The following is a 17,255-nucleotide window of genomic DNA, read 5'->3' on the forward strand; positions in this document are numbered from 1 at the left end:
TCTGATAATTTATAACTTGTGTTTTACCCCAGTCCATTTTCATTGCAAGCAAGAACCACTTGGATGCATACAAACTGAGGGAAGAGGGAAATTGCTAAGGTGCCTTACCATAGAGTAGATGGATTCTCAGTCTCAGTCCAACATTTATAAGCAATTCCCTGATTGTCCCAAGTCGAAAAATACCTGTTTCTCTCATGCAATCGTTATGAAAAATGGCGTCTTAAGCTTCAAAATGCCCTTTCATATCCATTAACAGTGCTCTATCTAAAAACACATTGCCGGATGTGAAGAGTCTGGTCTCCTATGAATGTTTATCAGTGAATGACAGTTGTTAAAGGAAACAAATTAATACGCAAGATAAATGTTTAAGAATGGTCCACCCCAATTCACCGGAAACAATCTTTTTTGTTGGTGACCATGGATGCAGAAAAGGCTTTTGATTGGGTGAAGTGGAAGTATTTGTGGGATGTCCTTGAAAAGTTTGGGTTTGGGCAGGGATTTGTGGATTGGGTCCGGTTGCCATATCAGGCACTGGTGGCAAATGTAAGGACAAACCAGGTGTGGTCGGAATATTTTAGCCTGTGTCGGTGGACGAGACAGGGATGTCCACTCTCCCCACTCTGTTTGCCCTGGCCATAAAGCCTTTGGCAATGGCACTGAGAGCATCGGACGTTTGGTGGAGGATATGAGAGGGGGTGTGGAACATAGGGGGTGGGATTCTCTCAGCCCACGCAGGGCCGGAGAATCGCCGGGCCGGTCGCGAATTGCGTGACGACACCCCGACGCCGGTCCGCCGATTCCCCTGTGAGTGGAGAATCAGCACCATTGGCCCCAGCGCGGTCGGCGCACCACCGGTCTGGGGCTGCGAACGATTATCTGCCCATTATTAAGCGATCCAGGTAAGGGGGCATGAGAGGAGACTGCGGGAGATGCTGTTCAAAGTGGTGGGTGGGAGTTTTAGGTACCTGGGAATCCAAGTGGCAAAGGACTGGGGTCTGCTTCATAAACTAAATTTGGGCAGGCTGATTGACAAATGAAAGGCTACTTCCATAGGTGGGATGTGCTCCCGCTGTCATTGGCGGGAAGGGTACAGACTATGAAAATGGCAGTCCTCCCGAGATTGATGTTCGTGTTTCAGTGTCTTCCAATCTTCATCCCCAAGGCATTTTCTAGGAAGATGAATGCGGCGATCTCGGGTTTTATATGGGCCGGGAGAGCTCCAAGGGTGAAGAAGGTCCTTCTTGAGCAGGGGCGCGGGGAGCGGGGGCTTGGTCCTTCCGAACTTTATTAATTACTACTGGGCGGCTAATATGTCGATGGTTAGGAAATGGGTAGAGGGGGAGGGGTCAGTGTGGGAGAGAGTGGAGGCGGCACCTTGTAAGGCCACAAGTTTGAAGGCTTTGTTAACGGCACCTCTGCTGTTCTCATTGGCTCGGTACTCCACAAGCCCAGTGGTAGTGGCAGCCCTGAGTGTGTGAGGGCAATGGAGGCAGCACATGAGACTAGAGGGAGCATCGGTGTGGTCACCGATCTGTGACAATCACCGGTTCGCTCCGGGGTGGCTGGACATGGGCTTCAGGTGGTGGCAACGGGCAGGGATAGAGAGATTTGGAGATCTCTTCATTGAGGAGGGTTTCCCGAGCCTGGAGGAGCTGGAGGAGGGGTTTGAGTTGCCGGGGAGAATGGGTTCCGGTGCCTGAGATTTTGTTCGGAGGTAGGTCCTGAGCTTCCCTCGCCTCCCACTAAGGGGACGACAGGATAAGGTGATGTCTAAAACAGGGGTTGGGGACGGGAGGGTCTCGGAAATATACAAGGAACTGATGGAGTGCGAAGGGGTCTCAATTGGGGAGGTGAAGAGGAAGTGGGAGGAAGAGCTAGGAGGAGAGTTGGAAGTCGAGTTATGGGGGAAGGCCCGGAGGAGAGTCAATGCATCCTTGTCGTATGCCAGGCTTAGCCTGATCCAATTCAAGGTGGTCCACAGGGCTCACATGACTATGGCCCGGATAAGTAGATTTTTTGAAGGGGTGGAGGGCAGGTGTGAGCGCTGTGGGGGAGGTCCTGCGAATCATGCACACATGTTTTGGGCGTTTCTAAGGCCGGGGCGATTTTGGCAGGGATTTTCAGATGTCATGTCTGAGGTCCTGGAAGGGAGGGTGACTCCGAGTCCAGAGGTGGCAATATTTGGAGTGTCAGAAGATCCAGGAGCTGGGGGGGATGGGGGGGACAGGGACAGGGGGGGGGGGGGGGGGGACACCGACTTTTGGCCTTTGCCTCCCTGGTGCCCGGAGATGGATTTTGTTGGGATGGAGGCACTGGGAGCCTCCAAAGTAGGGTGCTTGGGTCAGTAACATGGCAGGGTTTCTTTGGCTAGAGCAATTAATTTTGCCTTAAGGGGTTCATTACAGGGGTTCGCTCGGAGGTGACAGTTGTTCATTGACTTCTTCAAGGAGAATTGACCATCAGCTGGGGTTGGGGGGGGGGGGGGGGGGGGGAGGCATGAAAGTGATTAATAATGGCAGGGAATATAATGTATGTTTAGTTACAGTTTAAGGCTGGGGGAGTTGGGTATGTTATTGGGTTTTTTTTGCATGTGCCGGATTTGGCTGTTGTTTAAAATGTTAAAATTCTAAATGCCTAAATAAAATATTTTCTTAAAAAAACAATTTATTTTGTTCAGAAAAATACCCAACAGTAAATTAATTTAAAAATATACAAATATCAAATTTGTGTTATAACATTTTTAACTTCAAAACTTTGTTGAATCCTTGAGAAAATGTTGCCTGAGAACAAACGCCTAAGATGCCTTGCTTATTAATTTAATGTCCAGGATTATTTTTAATAGCATGAGCCAGAACTGCTTGGGACAGCATGGTGGCACAGTGGTTAGCAGTGTCTCACAGCGCCAGGGACCTGGTTCGATTCCAACCTCGGGCGACTGTCTGCATGGAGTTTGCATGTTCTCCTTGGTTTCCTCTGGGTGCTCCAGTTTCCTCCCACAGTCCAAAGATGTGTGGGCTAGGTGAATTGTCCATTCTAAATTGCCCTTTAGTGTCTAAAGGTTGGGCACTAACATGGGGATAAGGCAGGGGTGCTCTTTCGCAGGATCGGTACAGACTCTTTTTTTTTAAATTTAGATTAGCCAATTATTTTTTCTAATTAAGGGGCAATTTAGCATGGCCAATCCACCTACTCTGCACATTTTTGGGTTGTGGGGGCGAAACCCACGCAGACACGGGGAGAATGTGCAAACTCCACACGGACAGTGACCCAGAGCCGGGATCGAACCTGGGACCTCAGCGCCGTGAGGCGGTTGTGCTAACCACTAGGCCACTGATCGATACAGACTCGATGGGTTGGGTGGCCTCCATCTGCACTGTATTCTACACTTCAAAAAAATGCTGACAGAGCAGAAGCCATCCTATTGCGCTCTCAACAAAATCTACCATAAACCAATGCCCATTGATTCTATTCTGCATCACTGCTGTTTTCTCAGGTTAACAATCCACAGTGCATAAACTCAGTAGCCTGTTTCACTGACTTACACCTTAACTCATGACCAAGACCACTTATTACACATCTTCAGTGTCACACATGTGGTTAATTCACTCCCACAGCAACAAAAAACGCTCATTCACATCTTTGTCATCTCCATAGTCAATTTAATCAAGTTCTCATTAGTCTACAGAACTCCACCCTAGTATTTTACAGCCCTGAAGGAAGCATGCCTCTGCCAAAATGCTAAAAGAGTTACCTAGTCACATTCCCTGCCGTCTTCTCGAGTATCTTCTCGTAATTAATGTATCCCATCCCTGATATAATCTTAGTAAATCATTTCTATACTCTCTTCATGGCTTTAAAAACCTTTTTAAAATGTGATCTGGTGTAAATAGTAACAATATTCTGATTGAGTCTATCATTGGTACACATTTAGTGATATTCTCTTTAATTTTGTATGCTCATGTAGAATTCTGAAAATTGGAATAATATTCCAATTAAGCCTGTGATGAGTAAGACAAGATTTTGTTTCTGGGATTTGACTTGCTCAGCAAATAACGTCTGTTTTGGTCATAACACAAGCATCTTAGCTTCTCTTTTAAACATATGAATTAGGAGCAGGCATTAGCCCCTCAAGCCTGCTCCGCCATTCAATAAGACTGGGACTGATGTGATTGTAACTGGATTCAAGCCTAGCCTGTGCAACCTTTCCTGATAAAACAACCCAACCATTCCATGTATTAAGTCTAGCAAATCTTCTCTGAACTGCTTCCAATGGATTTACATCCTTCCTCAATAAGGAGACCAATACTGAACACAAGATGTGGTCTCACCAATGCCCTGTATAATTGAAGCATAACCTCTCTACTATTGTACTCAACTCCCCACGTAATAAATGGTAACATTTTATTGGCTTTCCTAATTACTTGCTGTTTCAGCACACTAACCTTTTGCGATTCATGCATGAGGACACCCAGATCCCTGTGCATTTCAGAGCTCTGCAATCTCTCACCATTTTGATAATATGCTGCTTTTTTATTCTTCCTGCCAAAATGGACAATTTTACATTGCAGAAAATACGGAGGCTGGGGATTGAGGGTGATTTAGAGATGTGGATCAGAAATTGGCTAGTTGAAAGAAGACAGAGAGTGGTAGTTGATGGGAAATGTTCAGAATGGAGTTCAGTTACGAGTGGCGTACCACAAGGATCTGTTCTGGGGCCGTTGCTGTTTGTCATTTTTATAAATGACCTAGAGGAGGGCGCAGAAGGATGGGTGAGTAAATTTGCAGACGACACTAAAGTCGGTGGAGTTGTAGACAGTGCGGAAGGATGTTGCAGGTTACAGAGGGACATAGATAAGCTGCAGAGCTGGGCTGAGAGGTGGCAAATGGAGTTTAATGTGGAGAAGTGTGAGGTGATTCACTTTGGAAAGAATAACAGGAATGCGGAATATTTGGCTAATGGTAAAATTCTTGGTAGTGTGGATGAGCAGAGGGATCTCGGTGTCCATGTACATAGATCCCTGAAAGTTGCCACCCAGGTTGATAGGGTTGTGAAGAAGGCCTATGGTGTGTTGGCCTTTATTGGTAGAGGGATTGAGTTCCGGAGCCATGAGGTCATGATGCAGCTGTACCAAACTCTGGTACGGCCGCATTTGGAGTATTGCGTACAGTTCTGGTCGCCTCATTATAGGAAGGACGTGGAAGCTTTGGAACGGGTGCAGAGGAGATTTACCAGGATGTTGCCTGGTATGGAGGGAAAATCTTATGAGGAAAGGCTGATGGACTTGAGGTTGTTTTCGTTAGAGAGAAGAAGGTTAAGAGGTGACTTAATAGAGGCATACAAAATGATCAGAGGGTTAGATAGGGTGGACAGCGAGAGCCTTCTCCCGCGGATGGAGGTGGCTAGCACGAGGGGACATAGCCTTAAATTGAGGGGTAATAGATATAGGACAGAGGTCAGAGGTGGGTTTTTTACGCAAAGAGTGGTGAGGCCGTGGAATGCCCTACCTGCAACAGTAGTGAACTCGCCAACATTGAGGGCATTTAAAAACTTATTGGATAAGCATATGGATGATAAGGGCATAGTGTAGGTTAGATGGCCTTTAGTTTTTTTTTTTTTCCATGTCGGTGCAACATCGAGGGCCGAAGGGCCTGTACTGCGCTGTATCGTTCTATGTTCTATGTTCTATTGTAGTCCATTTTCCAAATCTTTGCTCACTTAACCTAAGTATATCCCTTTGTAACCTCCTTATATTCTTTTCACAATTGACTTTTCTACTTATGTGTATGTAATCAGTAAATTTAGCAATCACGGGCTGAATTCTCCGCCGTCGGGATTTTCTGTTTTACCGGCAGCCCCCACGGGTTTCCCAATGGCATCGGGCTGCCCCACAATGGAAAACCCCATTAACCAGGTGGCGACATTTGGTGTGGCGGGACGGACAAACCCGCCCCATATCTGAGCTTTGACAAAGAGTCATCGGACTCGAAACGTTAGCTATTTTCTCTCCCTACAGATGCTGCCAGACTTGCTGAGATTTTACAGCATTTTCTCTTTCGACCCATATCTTTGCTCTCTTCAGACAAATCATTTGTACGAATTGTAAAAGGTTGAGGCCCCAGCACTGATCCCTGTGTATACCACTCGTTACAACTTGCCAACAAGAAAATGATCCATTTATACCTACTCTCCGTTTCCTGTTCTGTGGTCCAGGCAGATCTGATGGTGGCAAATGGCTAAACCAGCTGTTTGCCACATCCATTTGAGTTTGCATCCCTTAGATATAAGGGAGCAGAGTTGAAAGTTGTAATGGTGGGGTGGGCAATGAATGTGAGGTTGGGCAATGAATGTGAGGTAGAGCAATGGTTTTAATGAGGTATACTTCGGGCTGATGTTATAGCTTTACCGCAAAGAGAAAAGATATGGAGAAAGCCATCTCTGGATTCTTGCAAACACGATGAGTGGTTTTATTAGAGGTGTTGTTCATGCAATCTAAGATGGAAAATGAAGCCTGTGCAAACACTCACTGCTGACAGCACTACAGATTACATGATACTTCACCAGCAGGGATGTATTTTCTGGTACACTAACCTGTTAGGAATGTTTGAGCAGCTTGGGATGTTGTGATAATGGAGCGAGAGACTAGACAGTTGGAATTTTAAAAGTGCAATTGGGAGAGATTTTTTTTCAGGAATGGACAGAGAAGGAAGTTAGGTTGGGAAAGGGAAGGGGATGTGAGTAGACACCAATACATGGAAACAATCGGAGAAAGTCCTTTATAACTATTCCTATTCTTCAGAACTTGTCAGAATGGAGGACTCATATTTACCAAGACATTGATGTAAATAATGAGAGGTGAATCTAAAAACAAAATGACCACAACTGGAACAAATGTTTATTGAAGACCGAGTGCCAGCTGGATAAAACAAAATGGTGTACTAAGGTGACAAAATTGTCACCACTCTCAGTTTATGCTTTATGAAGTTTACAGAACATAAAACCAAAGCTGAAACAGGTGTGTCATGCCCAGCGAAGACAGGTCTCATTTTTACCTTTTGGCATGGTCTGCATTCAATATATATATCTCTAGAATTTTATTTGAAATGGACAATAACAAGGTGGCTGAGATAGCTGCCAAACATCAGGTGACTTCTGCAATTTATGTATTGACTCAAAGGTATTTCAACACTCCAGAAAGGTTCTTAATTAATAGTCTTTGGTGGGGGGCTCTACCTTGAATGGACATACCCAGACAGAATTTAGGCCTGCTATTGTTTCCGGTTTACCCAAAACGCAAACACAATAGACTTCCAGACTTCATGGTTTGAAGTGTAGGCAGGTCATGTACATGCGATCGGCCCAGAAGTGGTGGTGATTTCTGCTTCAGGCTGTGATTGTAACTGACACATGATTTCACATTAGCTGGCCAAAGGGCTGGCCAGCATAAAACTCAGCTGGACATAGGCTCAGTGCTGCCAGTGGGGGTGGGAGCTCGTCAGGCACCAGTTCAAATGGGGACCCAGCAGGTGCTTTAAATAGTCTTTAAACAACTTCCTGAAGCCTAACAGGTGCTGATGAGTAGTCTCAGAGAGCTGGCCATAAGAGAATCTAACATTTGGCAGCAGTTACAGCCTCAGCACTGCTGGGCACGCCAGGTGGGAGGGAAATGCCGATGGGCACTTTGTCCCCCGCTTTTCAGACGAGTGCCCATGCACTCTAGCGGAGATTCTGATTTCCTGGGATGGCAAGATGCCACCCAACAAAACAAAGCAGACTGGGAAGAGGTGGCAGCGGAGGTTAACGGACATGATGTGGTGCTCCGCACATACATACAGTGCCAAAATAATTTCAATGATCTTCTGAGTTTGGCAAGGATGAACGCTAAATTAGCAGGGTCCAGTGCGGAGAGGTCTGAAAGGATCGCCGTCCTTAGTGCTATTCAGGGGTGTAGGAATCAGAGTAACAGAAGGGACATATACCTGTGCATACCTAGAAGGTAAGATCAGATACACTGGGTCCATCAAAGGATCAGGTGTGCAAAAATGACAGGAAATTCAACATGGTGCGCAGGGTGGCGGGTATGCGAACATGGTAAAGTGTTGCAGGTGGAGGATGGAGTAATGAATGGCCTTTTGTACTTATGGGAGAAAATAAGCCATAATGCCACTGAGTGCACAAGAACTGACATCAGGGTCAAGGCAATATATTCTCAGAAATGTGCGTGATGAAGGCGGGCCATTGCACGGAGATGGAGGGAAGCCTTGGTAGCCTTGCTGAAGGAGCATCAAATCAAGGCTTCCCTGATGTCACTGTCTCCCTGAAGATTCATCACATCTACCTCTTCATCCTCAGCCTGTGCTTTTCTGGGATCTTCATCAGAACACTTGTTGAATCTTCCTCTGAGACATGTGGAGCTGCCTCGGTATACTCATCCTCGAGTAGGTTCACCATTGTCAGTGCCAGGTTTTACAAAGCAGACCATGATGACAAGGGGCAGATGGCTGGAGAGTACTGCAGGGCATACCCAGAACAGTCCCAGAACAGTCCTAGCAACAGAACTTCAAAATCAGTCGTCCTATTGACTTTTCAACCATTGCCCTTGTTGGAAGCATGAGACAGATTGTATCTCTCTTACACCTCTTCCCTAGGTTGACAGAATAGCATCCTAAGTCACCATTTCACAGTTACCCTTTATCATCCAGCAGCCAACCATCCAGCCAAGCTGGTAACATAAACAGCCTTGGCACCTGGGAATGTTGGAGAATGTATTCATCATGCGAGTGGCCTGGGTACTTTTCTCAGACTTGACAAGTCTGGGTCCTATGGTTGCATATTATCTGCACATTCATGAAATAGTAACTCTTCTTATTCTCAACGGTATCCAGCTGACCTCATAGATTATCATAGAATTTACAGTGCAGAAGTTGCTGGAACCTTGATGACCACACGAGTGCAGTCTATGGCAATGTTTTTCAAACTTTTTTTCCTGGGACCCATGCCACATTTGCTTACCTTTAATGTGAAAGGGAAGCCTGCTTGGCCTTCTAATCAGGTTCACAGGAGGAGAGGGAAATGTGCATAACAGGTGCAGACTTCAGTCAGTTCATTTGTGCCATCTTCACCTTTGTGTGAATGGAAAATTCAAACCCGCGCATGTAGGTCATTGTGAAGGGCAATAGCAACAAAATGCCCGTTTCACTCAGCACTGGATACTCCTGGGAGATGCTATTCCAGAATGCTGACACCCTCCTGGGCCTTTGGTGTGTTCTTAATATGCTATCACATATGCTGCCACAGGTGAGGTAGAGCAGCATAGTCTTTTCATTTGGAGTCAGCTGTAAGTTAATAACTGACTCTGGGTGGACTTCCGCTGGCGGCCATGGAATGAGTGGTCATACATTTGGTGGCTCCCGCTCGAGGTGGGTTTTTACGGTCTTTTCCCACCCGAATTGTGTGATATTTGATGGCAGAAGGTGCATGAGCACTGAGGGGATGTAAACCTCCTCTGGTGGAACTGGTTTATGGCTCATGTGCAACGTGAAAAAGACAGCAGCTTGAGCAAGAGAGTATTTATGGAGTGACAGAGGAGAAGATGGTGGAGAGTAGGGAGCCAGCGTTGCCCATCCAGTGTCTATGGAGAGTACTGCAGGGCATCCGCAGAACAGTCCTGGCAGCAGAACTTCAACATCAGTAGTCCTATGAATTCCTCAACAGCAAGTTCCAGCAGCAAAGGAAGGAGGCCTTAGAAGACCTGGCTAAGATGGTAGAGTCACTTAGTACAGCTTTTGTGAGTGTGGTGCAGAGGCTGAGACGCAAGGCCTGGCAATCCAAAGGTGGAGGTGTTGGTGGGGGAGCACGTTGACCTCGCTGGAGGTGGAGTTACAGATGGTGACGAGCAGTCAGAAAAAGCTGAGAGAGAAGCAGGAGGATCTCGAGAACTGCTCCAGGAGCAAAACCTTTGGAGCATGGGGATGCCTGCAGGCATTGAAGGTGCGGAGGCTGCCAAGTAGGTGGCGAACATGCTGGAGAAGTGATGGGGAGAGGGTCTTTGACCGTCACCTCAAGTTGGATCACGCACACAGGGCACTGAGGAGGAGGGCATTATGAATGCTGTTTTGTACAAAACATAGGTACGCAGGGTGGGTGGATTGAAGGTCACGATGGGGGGAGCAGTGAGGGTGAGTGTGCCTTTTGTTTTTCCATGTATGTTTGTTGTTTAAAGAGATGAGGGTTGAGGCGCGGATTGGAGAGAGAAAGGGTAGTTAGAGGCCCTGGGGTGGGGGCCACCATGCTAGCTGGTTGGGGTAGTTAACGGGAGTGAAACGGGAGGTTGCCAGGAGGTGGTAGTGGGAGAGGGGGGGGAACGGGTTGGTTTTTTGTTTGGTTATGGGGAGGGAGTGGTGGGAGGGGGTGGAAGGGATGCTGACATGGGAGTGATTGGTGTGGCGCAGTTGGTTAAGGATTGAAGGTGCAGAGGCTGCCAAGTAGGTGGCAAGCATGGTCTCTTGTGGTCTCTGACCATGCTTGGTGGATTTGCGGGTGGTTCGGTTGAGGCCCAACGGCTGCAGTGGAGGTTAGATGTGTGTTTGTTGGCGGGGGGTGAGAGAAGGCGAGGGCAGTCATTTGAGATTATATGAAGCAGAATGACATGGGAGATGTCACGGCATCCAGATTATAGGAGGCACTTAAGGCGGTAGTCGGGGTGAATTTATCTCGATTTGGGTGCACAGGGAGAGAGTAAAGGCGGGATAGCGAGGCTCATGAATAAGATTTTGAGGGTGGGTCAGAGGCATCCGGTTGTGCCAGAGGGTGGGCTACCAAAGGAGCGGCAGCGGCTCCAGATGGAGTTTGGATTGGTGTCCACAGGGAAGGCAGTAGGGCAATTGCGGAAGGCCAGAGGGGCAGTGTACGAGTATGGGGAAAAAGTGAGCCGAATGTTGGTGCACCAACTGAGGAAGCAGCCAGTGATGAGGGAAATCGGAAGAGTGAGGGATGAGAGAAGCAAACTGGTTTCGGACCCAGAAGGGGTGAGTGAGGTGTTTGTGGCTTCCTACAGAAGGTTGTATGATTCGGATCCCCCGCCTGGGGGTGCGCGGGGAGATTTGGGCCGGGGGGGGGGGCACAGTGGCCTGACCTGCAATCAGGGCCCACCGATCCGCAGACGGGCTTGTGCAGTTGAGGCACTCTTTCCCTCCGCACTGGCCGGTTTAACGATCTGCCATGGCCGGCGCAGAGAATAACCCCCCTGCGCATGGATGATGCCAGCACATGCTGGCGCTCCCGCGCATGCGTCCACTTGCGCCGGCCGGCACAGGCCCTTCGGTGCTGGTTGGCACGGCACCAAGCCCTTTGACACCGTCTGGCGTGGCACCAACTCCGCTGGCGCCGGCCTAGCCCCTGAAGGTGCAGAGGATTCCGCACCTTCAGGGCGACCTGATGCCGGAGTGGTTCGCGCCAGTCCGGCCCACCCTGTCGGGTAAGGGAGAATCTCGCTCCTTGTCTTTACTACTTTGTTAACAAAAAGAGTACTAACCTTGGCAACTTTGTTTGTCTTCTAAACTGACTAACGTGTAGCCAGAAAAGCAGGAACAGGAATATGTGCCCACTGTATTAATGCAATGGCCCTTTCCTTCACATGGCTCCAGTTCACATTCATTTATATCTTCAGATCCAAATCATAAGGTGCCAACGGAAAGCGGATTCAATCACAAAAAAAAAGAGAACAAAGTCATGGAATGCTAGTATATAACACAATCTTATTTTACTAGTATTGCGGGTTCAGTTATACTTTCATCACCAAAACACCAACTACTTCCTTTCAGTTCAGACAAAGGGTGCCTATTTGCAATAATCTCTTTTTACAATTGCTGATTTTGTTGTGCATTTTCAACAATTCCTGTTCTCACTGTTTTTTAGTTGTCTGCAGTGTTTGCTTGTCCAACTAACCAGTGCTCACCCCCATTGCAGTATGATTGACTAGCAGCCCTGTAGTCTTAGCAGTATGACCAGGATTGGTGGCCACTGCTGGGACTACAAGAAGTCCCACCAGTCTGAGTGTCTATCAGATGTAAGTCCACAGTCTTACTTGGGGACATGAAGGGAGGTCAGGGGGCGGGGATTCTTGATGGCAAGACCAGACAGGGAGAAAGCAGCAATCGTGCAGGAAATGGGGAATGGAGGGGGGGGGGGGGGGGGGGGGGGGTGTAACAGACTGGGGAAGAGAGAGGCACTTGATTTTGGAGGGGCACTTGATAATAGTAATGATAATAATATTTATTAGTGTCACAAGTAGGCTTACATTAACACTGCAATGAAATTACTGTGAAAATCCCCTGTTCGGGTACACTGAGGGAGAATTCAGAATGTCCAATTCACCTAACAAGCACGTCTTTTGGAAATTGTGGGAGGAAACCGGAGCATCCGGAGGAAAGCCACAAAGACGCGGGGAGACTCTGCCCAGACATTGACCCAAGCTAGGAATCAAACTCGGGTCCCTGGCGCTATCACTGTGCTACCGTGCCGCCCATCTGAAAGGGGGACCCATGAAGGGGGTGCCCCCTTCTTTCATGGATGAGACTTGTGCAGAATAATCTGCCATGCTTCCCCCCTGTTGAACACCTCTGCCTACTGTCCTCATAATTGAGGCACTTGTGGCAAATGGCCAATTAAGGCCCTAAATTGGGGTAAGGGCAGGTGGGCTACCTTAGGTCTTGCCCACTCTCTTTCACCACCCCCCCCCCCCCTCCCCCCCTCCCCCCCCTCCCCCCCACGCCCAAAATAAAATTGGAGAAGGTTGGAGGTGGGAAGAAGGGCAGCAGGAGTGGACAAAAAGGTAGCGGGAAGGCCACTTGAGTAATTTTATGGGCCACCCCACCCAACAACCCGCAGGTGGGGGCCCGTTAAATACTGCCTTAGAAGATTAATATGTTTATAATACAAGTATTATTTTGAAGCTTGCAGGGAACATAAAGACTGACACTAAGAGTTTCCATACATATGTGAAGAGAAAGAGATTGGTAAAGAGAAATTTAGGCCCCCTACAGACAGAAACAGGGGAATGCATAATAAGGGACAAAGAAATGGCTGAGCAATTGAATACATACTTTGGTTCTGTCTTCACAAATGAGGACACAAATCAGATCCCAGAAATGTTGGAGAATGAAAGGTTTAGTGAGAAGGAAGAACTGACGGAGATCAACATTAGTAGAGAAATGGTGCTGGGAAAACTGATGGGATTGAAGGTGGATAAATCCTCAGGGCCTGAGAATCTGCATCCCAGAGTGCTGAAGGAGGTGGCTCTGGAAATAGTGGATGCATCGGTGGTCATCTTCTGGGATTCTGTAGACTCTGGAACTGTCTCTGCAGATTGGAGGGTAGCTCACGTCACTCCGATATTCAAAAAGGGAGGTAGAGAGAAAGCAGGAAATTATAGACCAGCAAGCCTAACTCCGGTAATGGGGAAAATGCTTGAATCCATTATCAAGGACTTTATCGCAGATCATTTAGAAAGCAGTGGCAGGATCAGTCAGAAGTTAGCATGGATTTATGAAGGGAAAATCATGCTTGACAAATCTGTTGGAATTCTTTGAAGAGATAACCAGTATAGTCAACAAGGGGGAGCCAGTCGATGTGGTATATTTGGACTTTCAGAAGGCGTTTGACAAAGTCCCACATAAGAGATTATTGTGCAAAATTAAAGCGCATGGGATTGGGGGAAATGTATTGAGGTGGATAGAAAACTGGTTGGCAGAGAGGAAACAAGAAGTAGTGATTAATGGGTCCTTTTCAAATTGGCAGGCAGTAACCAGTGGGGTACCACAGTGATCGGTGCTGGGACCCCAGCTATTCACAATATATATTAATGATTTGGATGAGGGAACAAAATATAACAACGTTTGTAGATGATACCAAATTAGGTGGGAGGGCGAATTGTGACGAGGATGCAGGGATCCTACAGCAAGATCTGGACAGGTTGGGCGATGGCAGATGCTGTATAATTTGGATAAGTGTGAGGTTATTCATTTTGGAAGCAAAAACAGGAAGGAGGAAGGCAGATTACTACCTGAATGGTTGTAAATTGGGAGAGGGGAGTGTGCAGTGGGACCTGGGTGTCCTTGTGCACCATTCGCTGAAGGTAAGCAATCAGGTGCAGCAGGCGGTAAAGAAGGCTAATGGTATGTTGGCCTTCATTGCAAGAGGTTTTGAGTATAGAAGCAGGGATGTGTTGCTGCAATTGTACAGGGCCTTGGTGAGGCCACACTTGGAATACTGTGTACAGTTTTGGTCTCCTTCTCTGAGAAAGGATGTTCTTGCTCTCGAGGGAGTGCAGCAAAGGTTTACCAGACTGATTCCAGGGATGGTGGGACTGTCATATGATGAGAGATTGACTAGGTTGGGATTGTTCTCGCTGGAGTTCAGAAGAATGAGGGGGGATATTATAGAGACTTATAAAATTCTGACAGGACTAGACAGGGTAGATGCAGGGAATATGTTACCAATGATGGGTGTGTCCAGAACCAGGGGTCACAGTCTGAGGATTCAGGGTAAACCATTTCGGACAGAAATAAGGAGACATTTCTTCACACAAATAGTGGTGAGCCTGTGGAATTCATTACCACAGGAAGTAGTTGATGCTAAAAATTTGAATATATTCAAGAGGTGGCTAGATATAGCACTTGGGAAGAATGGGATCAAAGGCTATGGGGAGAAAGCAGGATTAGGCTATTGAGTTGGATGATCAGCCATGATCGTGATGAATGGCGGAGCAGGTTCGAAGAGCCAAAAGGCCTCCTCCTGCTCCTATCTAAGAAAGAACGAAGAAAAGAGAAAGTAAAACACAAATTATGAAAAATATTGCAAATTTAATTCCAGTCATAAACATTGGGCGGTGTTTTCTGCCATTCTGCCGCAGCATGTTCTGCGGAGGCGACAGGCCATTAGCCGACAGTGGGATCTTCCAGCCCCGCCGCTGTCAACGTGGTTTCCTATTGTTCACACCCTCCACCACTGCAGAACCCACAGTTGGGACTTGCCATCGTGTGGAGGGGAAAATTCCATCAGAAGGAACGGCCGGAAAATTGTGTCTTTTCATAGAATGTGAATCATGAAAAGAATCCAAGATTATATGTGATTAGTCAAAGGAAAAGGAATAAGCAGCTTTGCTGCCTTATCTACACCAAGTCCTCTTCATCCATTACCCCTGTGTTTGCTGTTCTACATTGACTCAAAGTTCATAACATCGATGGCTCAGACAAGAGGTCCATAACGGGATTTGAGGCGGCAAAATCTCAAACGTCATGAACCTGATTATCATGAAATTGACTACATTTAGATATTATAATACGGCTTAACGCCATTGCTCCCTGGAGAGCTGACTACTACCCCCGCCAGCTTGATGTGCCACTGGAGGGAATCACTACTAGTTTCCAAAAACAGAAACCAACCCTGATGACCATTCCGGGGACGCAGAGGTGAGTGTAGTCCCCAGGTAGTGAGTGATATGGCAAACCCTGGCACTGTCAGAGGGCAGTACCAAGGGCTGCGGCCTCTAGGGAACCCCACTGGGGTGGGGGGTTCCATTATGTGATGGAGGGCGGAACACACAGAATAGGGGTGCCCGATGATGGTGAGGATGAGGAGGTGTGGGGTGTGTTCGGTCACTCTGATGCCTGCGTGGTCTGGGGGTTGTGACCTGAATTTATTGCTGAGGTGGACTGCTGATTGTGTTCGAGGGTTGGGGGTGTTCCCCTTGTCTACTTTGCGTCTTGTGCCGGGGAGTGGGGTTTGCACCTTTACCTTCACTTTGAGATCAAGGCGTCTTTTTATCTCTGAATACGAGCTTTGCCGGCGAGTTGATGGCTCAACCCCCTTCTGTCTATGTAATCCTTGCCAGCACTTTGAAATTGCACAGGGTGCTGTTTGATCCGTCTAGAAAAGGCAGCTGTGAAATCAGTGAGTTTCATACTGCTTTTCTTGCCTGATCCGGCACTCTGCAATTTTGAAGAATTCCACCCAATATTACCATTCTCTGTGTTAAAATCATTCCATTCACACTTATGCATCCCCATCTCAGGAACGTCCTTCTTAAACCTTTTCACCTCACCATCTTTCTCTCTTCCTTTAAGGCCCTCCTGAAAATATTCCTCTTTGACCAAGCTTAATGTTCACTCATTAGATTATTCATCAATTTTTGTCTGATTACTGTCTTGTAAAGCGCCTTGGAAGATTTTCCGATGTTAAAAGCACTACATTTTTACATAAAATGGTTGCGAAACTTCGAACTTGATCGCCCAAAAGACTGGTGATGCAATTTTAGTTGGAACTTTAAATGTTAATAACTGTAGATTTTGTTGGATAAGGGTATCAAGGGATATGAAGCAAAAGTGCATAGCTGAAATTGAGGTAGAAATCAGTTAGGATCTTACTGATGACAAGGCTCAAGGGTCTGAATAATTCTGGGTTCCCATACAAATGCAAATTGCCGTTGTACACCAATCATGAAGAAAAAAAATGATAATCAGAAGGTTTGCAGGATATGTAACATTGAGCCTCTTCCATTCCCACTGATCAGGGCCTCATTGACTCCTTCTAGGTGAAACAACAATTTATTTGTCTTTTTTTAAGTTTAACATTGATTTCACTGGTCACTATGATTTCCCCATCATTCCGGGGAAATCGAATGCAGATTGGGTGATTAAGTTGTTGAACACTTATTTTCAGTTTGTATGCTTGAAGGAGAGTTTCTGGTCACTTGCCTTTTTAATTCCCTGCATCACTCGCAAGTTGTCTCTCTGTCGTCAGGTTCCTATACTTATTCTTTGATTGGGCACTTCACAACCTTTTAGACTTTGTGGAGTTCAACAGTTTCAAATCATAACCGATGAAGCCATGTTTTTCGAGCAGCAAATGATGTTAATGATTCTTCTGGTTGTTTAATCTGTCCTATCTTCCACCCTATTACAGACCTTCTCTTTTGTACTTCTCTCCCCTAATTCCGTTATGCTCCCTTTGCATGCTTGAAACCTGGAGCAGCCGTAATAATTACCAATTCTGATGAAAGGTCACTAGTCTGTAATGCTAACCATGTTTCTCTTGATTGTTATACATTTTGTGGATAATTGTATTGTATTTCATATTTGGATCAGTGTCTTACCACCTAGTAGTGCACTTCATATATCTTCACTCAATCATATACTTAGATGTCAGCATGATGTTTAGTTGCAAAAAATATTTTAAAAATAGCAACTCCAAGAACAGA

General features: G+C 46.7%; 1 protein-coding gene across 1 annotated transcript in view; it reads right to left on the minus strand.

Moving 5' to 3' along the window:
• The window catches only part of LOC119951242 (latent-transforming growth factor beta-binding protein 2-like), a 677,784-nt gene that overhangs the window by 204,764 nt on the left and 455,765 nt on the right, over positions 1 to 17,255 (minus strand). The window contains exon 18 of the mRNA XM_038774298.1: positions 11,532 to 11,660. Within this exon, the coding sequence (XP_038630226.1) occupies positions 11,532 to 11,660 (129 nt within the window). The remainder of the gene's footprint in view (positions 1 to 11,531; positions 11,661 to 17,255) is intronic.

Source organism: Scyliorhinus canicula, chromosome 2 (genome assembly GCF_902713615.1).
Source record: "Scyliorhinus canicula chromosome 2, sScyCan1.1, whole genome shotgun sequence".
Taxonomy (NCBI): Eukaryota; Metazoa; Chordata; class Chondrichthyes; order Carcharhiniformes; family Scyliorhinidae; genus Scyliorhinus; species Scyliorhinus canicula.